This window comes from Cervus elaphus, chromosome 9, assembly GCF_910594005.1.
Source record: "Cervus elaphus chromosome 9, mCerEla1.1, whole genome shotgun sequence".
Lineage (NCBI taxonomy): Eukaryota > Metazoa > Chordata > Mammalia > Artiodactyla > Cervidae > Cervus > Cervus elaphus.
In genome coordinates, this window is record NC_057823.1 from 20,108,011 (window position 1) to 20,121,250 (window position 13,240).

The 13,240-nt window shown below is 38.7% G+C and overlaps 1 protein-coding gene across 1 annotated transcript in view; it reads right to left on the reverse strand.

Annotated features, from left to right (window-relative positions):
* LOC122700722 (fibrillin-1-like) overlaps nt 1-13,240 on the reverse strand; it is an 88,622-nt gene that overhangs the window by 15,056 nt on the left and 60,326 nt on the right. Inside the window, exons 47-51 of the mRNA XM_043913792.1 lie at nt 11,812-11,895; nt 6,247-6,424; nt 5,049-5,168; nt 1,107-1,306; nt 277-447 (exon numbers count right to left, since the gene is read on the reverse strand). Of these exons, the coding sequence (XP_043769727.1) occupies nt 277-447; nt 1,107-1,306; nt 5,049-5,168; nt 6,247-6,424; nt 11,812-11,895 (753 nt within the window). The remainder of the gene's footprint in view (nt 1-276; nt 448-1,106; nt 1,307-5,048; nt 5,169-6,246; nt 6,425-11,811; nt 11,896-13,240) is intronic.

Below are 13,240 nucleotides of genomic sequence, written 5' to 3' on the forward strand. Positions count from 1 at the left end.
ACTAGCGCCACCTGGGAAGCCCAGGTTTTCTATAAGTGGGGTTTGTAGTTATTATCATGCCTGCACCTGTTTAGAGTCAGTTCTCATTTCATATACAAGTGTCATGGCTTCTCAACCAGACCATGAATTCTCTAAGGGCAGAGATATGGCACACACCCCTTCTGTCCCCTTGACTCCCTCCCACACTGCCCAATTCCATGAGAGGCACACAATGGATGCTAATCAGTGTTTTCCCATTGGATTTGAGGACCCAGACTACAGAGCGTCATTACTGACCGTGAGCTCCCCAGAAGCCATGACGACAGCCAAGTTCACCATTCGATTACAGCCGCAGACAGTATGCGTCTTGGAAGCTTCAAGGAGCACACAGCCTGAGGTTGTCCATCTGCCTCCCTCCACATCTGGTCTCCAGGAAACGCAGATAGCAGTCTCAAAATCCTGCTTTGGCTGAAAATTCAGAAACTTTAGTTACCTGAGAATCCATCTTGAATGGATTCAACCTGACCAACCTCAAGAAAATGTGGGCATGTTCTGTACAGAATGGAGAAAAATGCTGATATTTCAATGTGCAGTGACGAAAAGAAATGTCTCAGGTGCCAGACCTGTATCCATTACCAACTTGGTTATAATTACTATAAATAAAGTTCATGTAAATGTTCCTGCATCAACATTACTTAATCTAACCTCAACCTTGCCCATTGATGAATGGAAAAATGCCACATTGAAATAGAAGCGCTCATTTTTCTAGCAGTGGATTTTGGGAAGTCGTTGAGTTATCAGAAATTGTGGACACTTGCTGCTTAATGTTGTCACTAAGTCGTGTCCGACTCTTTGCAAATTCATGGACTGTAGCCCACCAGGCTCCTCTGTCCATAGGATTTTCTAGGAAAGAATACTGGAGTGGGTTGCCATTTCCTTCTCCAGGGGAATGTTCCAACCCAGGGATCAAACCCACATCTCCTGCATTAGCAGGTAGATTCCTTATCACTGAGCCACCAGGGAACCTCTGCTTAACGGGTCCCTGTCAAAAACTGAGAGTTAAGCCAACAGAGGACGTGGAGTTCCCAGTAGATAGCTGGGGGCCCCGTGAAAACCTCATCACCAACCTTGATGTTCTCCAGAGTATAGATGACTGGTTTAGAGAACCCGTCTTTCTTCCCTCCTGTTATGATGCCCCCAACAACACGAGAATTCATCTTCAGCTTCTTCTTGGAGTTGGCCCAGGGGTTCTGAAGATCTTGCAAGAAGCGCTCATCCAAAACAGACTCCATACCCGCAAAGGAAACGAAAGCCACCCCGTTGATCCCTGAAAATTTCCCCAAATTAAAAAAAGAAAAAGCCAATCATTTGCTTAGTAGTTATTACAGATGACCCAACTCATCCATACATACACACACACTTTAATATCTCATGTATTTCTGTATCTTCACTGGCCTCCTCTGAGGACTGAAACACCAGTGGACTTCCAGATAGTTAACCCTCATCAGAAACTTTAAAAACAATCTGAGACTTCCCTGGTGGTCCAATGGTTAAGAATCTACATCACAACGTAGGGGACTCAGGTTCGATCCCTGGTCAGGGAACTAAGATCCCACATGCCGCAGGGCAATTGAGTCCAAGCACCAGAAGTAGAGAGACCACATGCCACAACAGAGCCTCAACACAGCCAAATAAATAAATCAACTTGAAAAAAAATTCCTGAGGTGGTACTAAAAAAAAAAAATCTTGGCTACATTTAAAAATTAATTTGAATTTGTGTTTTTAAGGGATGATTCAACTCAGCAGTGGGAAATAAGTTTCCCTTCTCACATTTATGGTTACTCTTGTTCAATCTCTTGGGTGGGCTTCCCCTTTCAGTGTTGGTGGTCTGTGTCCTAGCCTGTTCCTGGGCCATCCAGACAGCATATAGATCAGGGGAGTGATGAACAATGACCTACAAGCCAATCTGGCCATCTCTGCTTTTTTTTTTTTAATTAAAAAAAAACTTTTTTAGGCTGTGCTGGTCTTCATGGCTGCAAGCAGGCTTTATCTAGATGCAGTGAGTAGGGGCTACTCTCGTTTTGCAAGGCATGGGCTTCTCGTTGTGGTGGCTTCTCTTGTTGTAGAGCATGGGCTCTACATGCAGCCTGCAGTAGCTCCAGTAATGGGCTCAGTAGTGGTGGCACGCAGGCTTCATTTCCCTGCAGCATGTACGATCTTCTCTGATCTGGGATCAAACCCACGTCTCCTGCGTCGATAGGTGGATTCTTAACCAGTGAACTTTAAGGGTAGGCCCCATTGCCTGTTTTGCGTGTGTGTGTGTGAACAAAAATCTCATTGCAACACAGTCTCACCCATTAATTTACATATTGCCTAGGAATGCTTTTGCACACCCTGACGACAGAGTTGAAATAATTGCAACAGATCCTATCTCGCTCAACGCCTTAAACATTTACCAACCACAGTTTACAGGAAGCGTTTGCTAATCCCTGATACTGATTAGCACTGTATGTTAGAAATACAGTATGAGTCACATGTGTAATTTAAAAATTTCCAGTATCCATGTTTCAGAACAATAAATAAATAAATAAAGGATCATTTAAATTATATATGAACTCACTACCTGCAAAATATTTTCATTTCAACATGTAGTCATTCTAAAAATTATTCATAAGATATTTTAATTCCTTCATCTCTGGCACCAAGACATTGAAATCCAGTATGTATATTACACTCACAGTCTAACCACACTTAAAGCTCTCAGTACTAAAATGTGACCAATGGCTGCTGGACTAGACAGGAAACATCTTGACATTCCCATATTGTAAGATTATTTTTGAATTAATTTTTTGTTGAGATATAGTTGATTTACAGTGCTGTCTTAGTTTCTGCTGTATACCAAAGTAAACCAGCCATTGTTGTTCAGTCTCTAGGCCATGTCTGACTCTTTATGACCCCGTGGGCTACAGCACTCCAGGTTTCTGGGTCCTTCACTGTCTCCCAGGGTTTTCTCAAACTCATGTCCATTGAGTCGCTGAGGCCATCCAACCATCTCATCCTTTGTCACCCTCTTCTCCTCCTGCCCTCAGTCTTTCCCAGCATCAGGGTCTTTTTCATAGACCTTCCACACATATACAAATATCCACACTCTTCTAGACTCTACTCCCAGAGATTATTTAATGTCTGACTTCCCTAGAAGATGGGAAACTCCCTGAGGGCTTGGGCTATTTCTGCCTCTATCATTATTTTATTTTCAATAAATATCTGCTCAAAATAATAAAAAATTAAAATTAAAAAATAGATGCACCTCAGTGTTCATTGCAGCAATGTTTACAATAGTCAAGGCATGGAAGCAATCTTTCTTTTCATTTGTTTGTTTGGTTTTTTTTTTACTTTTTAAAAAAATTTATTTATTTCAATTGGAGGCTAATTATTTTATAATATTGTAGTGGTTTTTGCCATACATTGACATGAATCAGCCAGGATTTATATGTGTTCCCCATCCTGAACCCCCTCCCACCTCCCTCCCCATCCCATCCCTCTGGGTCATCCCAGTGCACCAGCCCTGAGCACCCTGTCTCATGCATCAAACCTGGACTGGCGATTTGTTTCACATATGATAATATACATGTTTCAGTGCTATTCTCTCAGATCATTCCACCCTCATCTTCTCCCACAGAGTCCAAAAGACTGTTCTATACATCTGTGTCTCTTTTGCTGTCTTGCATATAGAGTTATCATTACCATCTTTCTAAATTCCATATATATGCATTAGTATACTGTATTGGTGTTTTTCTTTTTGGCTTACTTCACTCTGTATAATAGGCTCCAGTTTCATCCACTTCATTAGAACTGATTCAAATGTATTGTTTTTAATGGCTGAGTAATATTCCATTGTGTTGTATATGTACCACAGCTTTCTTATCCATTCGTCTGCTGATGGCCATCTAGGCTGCTTCCATGTCCTGGCTATTATAAACAGTGCTGTGATGAACATTGGGGTTCATGTGTCTCTTTCAGTTCTGGTTTCCTCAGTGTGTGGCATGGAAGCAATCTAAATATCCATGGACAGGTGAATGGATAAAGAAGATATGGTACATATCAACAATGGAATACTACTCGGCCATAAAAAAGAATGAAATAATGCTATTTGCATAAACATGGATGGAGCTGGAGATTATCATACAAAGTGAAGTAAGTCAGACAGAGGAAATAAACCATAGGATGTCACTTAAATGCAGAATTTTTAAAAATGATCTTACAAAATGACTTACAAAACTGAAACAGACTTGCAGATGTAGAGAATGAATTTATGGTAACTGAGGGGATCGGGTGGGGAGAGTCTGGGGAAAGGATACGTAGGGGGAGTTTGGGATTGATAGGATCACACTGCTCTGTTTGAAACAGATAACGAACAAAATGTTGTTTTTGTTGTGCTCAGTCAAGTTCCACTCTTTGCTACCCCATGGACTGTAGCCCACCAGGCTCCTCTGTCCATGGGATTTCCCAGGCAAGAATACTGGGGTGGGTCACCACTTCCTCTTCCAGAGGATCTTCGTGACCCAGGGATTGAACCCACATCTCTTGCATCTCCTGCACTAGCAGGCAGAGTCTTTACAGCTAGTGCCACCAGGGAAGCCCAACCAATAAGGGCTTACTATAAAAATTCTGTTTAATTAAAAAAAAGGTCTAAAAAGCAGTCAATCTGTGGGCAGGGTGGGAGGGAGGCTCAGGAGGGAGGGGATATATGAATACATATAGCTGATTCTGGAGAAGGAAATGGCAATCCACTCCAGTATTCTTTCCTGGGAAATCCCATGGACAAAGGAAGCCGGTGGGCTATACAATACATGGGGTTGCCAAGAGTCGGACATGACTAAGCGACTGAGCACACACATAGCTGATTCACTTCGTTGTACGGCAGAAATGAACACAACATTGTAAAGCAAGTACACTCCAATTAAAAAACATTAAAAATTAAATTTTTTAAAAAAGCAATCAATCCATGAATATCTGCCGCTTGAATGCACCATAACCCTCCCCTTTGTTTCTCAGGAATGGGTTTGTACCTGTGGATTCAGATTCTTTGATCGTGGAACACCAAATCTTCATTTCATCCCCTTTTGCTTTCAACTTAAATGTCTCGTTCTCCTTAGCACATTCTTTGTCGATCACTTTGCTCTCGATATCTAAAAGGGAGAAAGGGAGAAGTGGCAGGAGGTCACCCAGAAAGTGGGATCTGAATTTGGTTTCTGGCTAAGAAAGGAATGCATCTCTAATTTTAAGCGAGGGAAAGAACAGAAAGAATGGTGTGTCATGGGAAAGATCTTGAGGCCCTTGATTAATGACAGGCAGATAGAGTCACCAGACAAATTCGAAACCCAGTTGGAACTCTAGGAGTAAGGGTTCACATCTTATGAGATGCTTCAGGGAAAAATGAACTTGAAGTGAACAAGGATGGAAGATAACGCAGTCATGAGCCTCTGACTATTCCAAAGTTAGACTGGTTTTCCAAAACCAAAGGAAATCGGGAGGGTCTGGAGCAAGCCCAGCATGGTGGAAAAGGGCTCAGGTTCTGCACAAAGTAGGTGGCCCAGCTCTACCACTCACCTGCTGTCTAAACTTGACCAATGACTTAACCTCTCTGAGCCTCAGATTTCTTACCTGTAACATGGCAATAATTACAGGACTTATGATAAAAACAAGATAGGTAATGGAACCAGAGGTGTCCTTTTAAAATATGAGCTAGATGAGACTATGTTTATTCTCAAACTTTTCAATCCCACTCCCTCCCATTACCTCAAGTCAAATTGTGATTCCCTGCTTGTGTTCAGTCACCTCCAACTCTTTGGGACCCCTTGGACTGTAGCCTGCCAGGCTCCTCCATCCATGGGATTTCCCAGGCAAGAATACTGGAGTGGATTGCCATTTCCTCCTCCAGGGGTTCTTCCTGACCCGGGGATCGAACCCAGGTGTCCTGCATCTCCTGCATTGCAAGCAGATTCCTTACCACTAAGACATCAGGGAAGCCAGTGTTTGTCTACAAAATCTGCCTCTCTCTTTTCTGATCCCTTCTCCTACAGATTTTACTGTCCTCCACTCCACTTTAGGGCTTCCCAGGTGGTTCAGTGGTAAAGAATCCACCTGCCAACGCAGAAGACACAAGTTGAATGTGGCATATGAGAAAGCCATGGGGAATCACAATGTCAAAGTCACCCACCTAAGTCAGCCCCCAGGTGTGACCTTGACACCAAAGATATATCCTACCTAAGTGTTTCGTCTGAATAGTCTGACTGACATTCGCTGAGGGTTTCAGAAAAGCTGCCAACGTGGTGCTTTTCACGCTCTCCAGCAAGACTGTGGCCAGTGTAGAGGTCTCTTCTTTGGTGAAGTTGGACCACTTGGATGTGTTTTCAATCACAGAGGCAAATCTCTTAGCCGTACTCTGCAAAGAAAGGTGTGTTTGCTCTCTCTCTCATCAATGAAACAGCAGCTGTCCCCCATCTCTCACCATGAGAATGGGTTGACAGTCTGGGATGATAAAAAATGTAAAAGGCCATTCACTAGGGACTTCCCTGGTGGTCCAGTGGTTAAGACTCCTCCATACAATGCAGGTGGCGTGGGTTCCATCCCTGGTTGGGGAGCTAAGATCCCATACATCATCCTACATTTTTTTCTTTTTTGGCCAAAAAAACCCAAAACATAAAATAAGCAATATTGTAACACATTCAATAAAGACTTTAAAAAAAAATCTTAAAAGCAAAAAAAAAAAAAAAAAAAAAAAGACATTTCCTCAGCCTCTTTTTCCTGATTCAGGAAGCCCTACTAGGGATGCAACTTGGTATGCAGTAAGTCAGCACTTGTTGCTTTGTAAATTACACGTACCCTTTTGACTCAGCAATTTCCCTTCCGGGAATTCCCTCCTTCAAGAAATACTTTAAAATTGTGCAAGGATCTTGTGTAATGATGTTCATCTCAGCATGGTTTTTGATAGCAAAAATCTGGAAAGCCTGAATGTCCAAGCAATTGGTTAAATGAAACATGCTAAAATCAAATCATGGGATAGTGTGCAAGTTACTCAGTCGTATCTGATTCTTTGTGACCCCATGGACTGTAGCCCGCCAGGCTTCTCTGTCCATGGGATTCTCCAGGCAAGAATACTGGAGTGGGTAGCCATGCCTTTCTCCAGGGGATCCTCCATATACAGGGGAAGCCCCACATGCAGTTGCTAATAAAAGAATGATATAGTATGTCTATATACATTAACAAGCAGAAAGGTTCATGAGCTATTTTTAAGTAAAGCAAAGTACAGAATCACATTTGTTGTTGTTGTTTTTTATCTGGTTTTGACATTTTCTTCATTATATGAGATATCACCACCGGGGAAATTTGGAAGGTTGCATAGGATTCTATGTCTATTTTTGCAACTTCCTGTGAGTCTACAATTATTTGTCCTGTTAAAAAATTTTTATTTTATATTAGAGTATCATTGCTGAATAATATTCTGTTGGTTTCAGGCGTACAGTAAAGTGATTCAGTGATACGTAGACAAGAATCTAATCTTCTTCAAATTCTTTTCCCATTTAGGTTATTACAGAATATTGGGCAGAGTTTCCTGTGTTCTACAGGGAAAAGCCAGAAACTCTGGCTGTCTATTTTAAGCATAGCATTATGTACATGTCAATTCCAAACCCCCAATCTATCTCTCTCCCCACCCATCCCCCCCATAGCCATAAGTTAATTCTTTAAGTCTATAAATCTGTTACAGAACCATGTGTTATATTATCTCATTTTGCTTTTAAAACAGCAAACATTTTAATTTAAACTTTCATATTTATGGTATTTATGTTTCTGGCACTAATTGAAATTTTAAAATAAACATAATTAATACTTATTATGAACCAAGTATTGGTTATATATATTATTAAATATATATATTATATATAAACATATATTATATATAAACATATATTATATATAAATATATAAATGCATATTATATATATTAAATATATATTATACATATATATAATATATAAATTTATATAATTTATAAAATAACACATATTTATTATATATTATTTATTTAATAATATATATTATTTAAATATATTATTTAATATATATTAAATGTATATATTTAATATATATAAGTTATATATATTTTTATTATATATAATATATATGAAGATTTACATATAAACATATATATTATTTAATATATAGTATGTAATTTATAATTAAGTTAATTGTATTTAACTTATATATTAAATATATATTATGTATATTTAATATATATTATTTTATATATTATATATAATTATATACATTATATATTTAATATATATATTATTTTATATATTATATATAATTATATACATTATATATTTAATATATATAATATATAAGTATTATATATGAATAATATGTATTCTTTATATATAACATATAAATATTATATATTATATAATCTTATATATTATTTAATTTTATGATCTATTATCTATATTGTTTAATTTATTATATATTATTTAAATGATATTATATATTATTTAATTTTATGATAACTATGAAATAGAGGCTACTGTTAATACCACTTTGGATAGGAAAACATGAGTACATATCTTGTAGGTAGCAGGACCAAGATTTGAACCTTGGGGGTCTAGCATCAGAGGTTGGATTCTTAATCACTGCTATAAACCACTCAGTAGGTACTCAATAAATGCTTCAATGTGTGTGTGTGGTGTGGATCTGTTATCCATGTAGTCACAAAGTAAAAAAAGCTATGGAAAGATACACATCTAAATGTTAACATTTGGTTCTAAGGAACAGAGTTAAGGAAAGAATAGCAATAATTATATTAATATTAATGCTGATACCGTTTCCTTGATTGTTGATTATTGTCAATAAATTGACTATTAAAAAGTGACCCCAACAAAAAAATCAGAAAATAATTCACAACCTAAGAAAGGGAAGAAATTAATTGAATCCAGTCCAATGGGGAAGGAAATTAACAGAAATCTTGGCAGGGAAACCAATTTCTATCTACCCAAATTTGATATCAAGAAGATGAAAAGAACGTTAGTAAAAATGGAGTCAGATTGAAACTTGAGAGATGTTTGTCTGGGAAAAACAAGATGTACTGAGTTTTGTAACCATATCCCAAATGAAAGGCATGAATTTGGGGTCCCTCTCCACTGATGAAGCAGAAAAATCTCAACTAGAATCATCCTGAAAAAGTGTGATTCTCAGTTCTATAGCAGAAGAAACCTCATCAAAATTTCCTTTGACATTAAATTTATTCATCTTAGCTAGGAAGTTTAGTTTATTTCTTCAGGAAAGAAAAAAATAGCAGGCAGGCTAAAACTCCATAATGGTAAAACATGTGTGTTAATTTTAAAGAGAAGTTGCTCAGTCATGTCCGACTCTTTGCAACCCCATGGACTGTAGCCTACCACACTCCTCAGTCCACGGAATTTTCCAGGCTAGAGTACTGGAGTGGGTTGCCATTTCCTTCTCCAGGGGATCTTCCCGACCCAGGGATCGAACCCGGGTCTTCCGCATTGCAGGTAGATGCTTTACCATCTGAGCCACCAGGGAAGCTGAATGGTTAATTTTAGGACATCTTTTAATCTTTGGCTTAATTTGGAAATCTGATCCTTAATGGTTGGAACAATTTGATGTATTAGAGAAGCAAACCAATCAGATGATTTCATGCCAAAAAGCAATTAGACTTGTGATTTTTATCTGAACAATTTAAGAGAACAATTTTACAGCTGACATACTGCATTGCACATTTAAAAAATCTGAATTATTATATTCATATGTGTGGTTCACTGGATTTATAAATCCTTTAAGAACATAGGAAGGGCTTCTCAGGTGGCACTAGCGGTAAAGAACCTGCCTGCCAATGCAGAAGACATAAGAGATACGAGTTCAATCAGGAAGATCCCCTGGAGGAGGAGATGGTAACCCATTCCAGTGTTCTTGCCTGGGGAATTCCATGGACAGAGGAATCTGGCAGGCTATACTCCAAAGGGTCACAAAGAGTTGGACATGACTGAGACGACTTGACACACACGGCATGTAAGGGTATAGTAACCTTGCCTGAGGTTTGTAAATCTTCATTCAGTACTTAAAATTTGGGGAGAAATGAGAATATATATAAACATGGTAGAAAATGTTTGCAGGAATTTAAATGTTTGTTGAAAGGGCTCATTGTTTATACAAATTTAATCTGAAAACTTTATGAATGAATATACACTTCATGAATAAATGTTATACAAATTAATTTAAAATTCACCAGAATACAGATGAAAATGTTATTCTTATTTTCATTTGAATTTATCAATGAAATAACATCCATTAGTTGCAACTTAAAGACTTAGTAGAAATTAATGTTTAATATCTGCAACTGTAGAGAACTATATTCAGCATCCTATGATAAGTCCATAATGGAAAAGAATATTTTTTAATGTATATACATGTGTAACTGAATCACTTTGCTGTATGACAGAAATTAACACAACACTGTAAATCAACTATATATCAATAAAAAGATCTATATAAAATCTGCAACTATAATGATCTAGTCATTCCACTTCTATGTATTTACCCTGGAAAAATGAAAATTCAGATTCACACACACACACAGATAAATGTTTATCATGGCTCTATTGATAATCACCAAAAGTTGAGGTGGGGGTGGAGGAATGAAGAGATCTTGGTCAAGTGGAAACAATTCAAATATCCTTCAAAGATGAGTGGATAAACCTGCTGTGGTCCACCCAGAAAATGGGATACTACTCAGCCACAAAAAGGAGTGAAGCACTGACATGCTACAAAGTGGATGAAACTTGAAAACACAGTGCTTACCAAGAGAAGCTAGACTCTAAAGGCCACTTATTGTGTGATTCTGTATGCAAAACAGAAAAAGAGACACAGAAATACAGAACAGACTTTTGAACTCTGTGGGAGAAGGTGAGGGTGGGATGTTTCGAAAGAACAGCATGTATATTATCTATGGTGAAACAGATCACCAGCCCAGGTGGGATGCATGAGACAAGTGCTCGGGCCAGGTGCACTGGGAAGACCCAGAGGAATCGGGTGGAGAGGGAGGTGGGAGGGGGGATCGGGATGGGGAATACGTGTAAATTTATGGCTGATTCATATCAATGTATGACAAAACCCACTGATATGTTGTGAAGAAATTGGCCTCCAACTAATAAAAAAATAAATAAATAAATAAATAAAAAGAAGATAAAAATCCAAAGGCAAATGATTAAACTCAATCTTATCTTTAAAAAAAAATAAAAATAAAAACATTCTTGAAAAGATAAAATTAAAATGACAGAGAACAGATAAGGAATTCGCAGGAGTTAACGGTGAAGGGATTGAATATATGGCTGTAAAGAGGAAACCCAAGGAACTTCTTCAGTGGTCCAGTGGTTAAGACTCTGCACTTCCACTGCCAGGGGTGCAGGTTTGATCCTTGGTTGGGGAACTAGGATCCCACATGCCATGCGGCCAAAAAACTATTTTTTAAATTTTTTAAGTTAAAAAAAAAAAAAAGGAAGGCCGAGGAAGTTGTTGGGGGGAGAGGGATGGAACAGTTCTATTGTCTAATTGTGGTGGTAATTACACAAACCTACTCAGGTTATAAACCCCACAAAACTGTACAGAAAAAAGGCAATTTTTCTGCCTGTTAATTTTTCAAACCTTACAACTGGAGTAACTCACAACCCTTTTATGTTAAAGAGGATGTTCTGCACCCAAGGTACACCCCCAAGATGTTCGAAACTCAAAACATAATTACAAAGACTTCAGTGTTACCTTCAAAGAGACGACAGTGGTTTTGTTTTTACAGACATTGTCCAGAACGTCGACAGTGGCATTCATCAGCGCACAAAAGGAAACCTGTATCCGAGCGGGAAGAGCATCTGTGAGCATTGATCAAGCATGAAATGTACAAACTGGGCCACTGAGCCCTCCACATGGGGTGGTCTTGAATTCCTGGGGTGTCAAGAGGCTATAGTATTCTCAGGAAAATAAAACTCACCCTTCAATCAGAATTGAAATCACAGCACCTTTCTCTCCCATGAGTAAAAAAGAAACCATCAACCAACAGCAAAACTATTGAGTGGGGTAAAAAGACAGAAGTTCCAATATTTTGGCCACCTAACGCGAACAGCCGACTCATTGGAAAAGACCCTGATGCTGGGAAAGATTGAGGGCAGGAGGAGAAGGGGGTGACAGAGGATGAGATGGTTGGATGTCATCATTGACTCAGTGGACATGAGTTTGAACAAACTCCAGGAGATAGGGAAGGACCGGGAAATGTAGAACCTGCGTGCTGCAATTCATGGAGTTGCAAAGAGTCTGACACAACTGAGTGACTGAACAACAAGAACAAAGAAAGACAGAAAATGTGTGAAAAGACCAGTGGTCCAAGTGGAATATATTTCAGCTATGAAAAGGACTGAAGCACTGATACTCCCTACAAGGTGGTTGGGCCTTGAGAGCATGATGCTCAGTGAGAGAAGCCAGACACAGAAGACCACATAGCATGTGATTTCATTTATATGAAATATCCAGAATGAGCAAGTCTATAGAGATAGAAATTAGATCACTGTCTTTGGGGGATTGAGGACAGGAGGGAAGACTGCTAACGGGCATATAGGGTTTATTTTGGTGGTGATGAAAAAGCTTTGGAGATAGAAGTGGTGTTTGCACACCACTGTGAGTGTACTAAATGCCTCTGAATTGTACACTTTAAAATGATAAATTTTATGTGTATTTCACAATTTAAAAAAGCCAACTGTGGTCTTAAGTACATGGGAAGTCCAAAGCTAATTTATAAGTTCATATTTAATATAGTGACATCAATTTCTGAAAATGCTTCTGGAGTCTTTACTCACTAGAACGACTTCATTAGGAAATCAAGATATCCAAATTCCTCTTTGCCTGGCTTGGAGGCTGTGTATCATCCATTCCACATCACACAGATGCAGCAATATACCTCACAAAAAGTGAGACTCCAACATTCTTACTTGTTTGAGTAAATGAATTCCCGTTTTAGATAACAAATGTCCTTCTTTTCCAGCTTTCCTTGAAGCTAGGTAAGCAAAAGTGATACTAGGTCATATGCTTAAAGGGAAGGACTGTGCCTTTCACTTGCCCTTCTCCCCTGCCCACCAACTGGAATGCAGATTTGATGGCAGGAGCTGCAGCAGCCATTTTGGACCACAATAAGGGAGTCTTG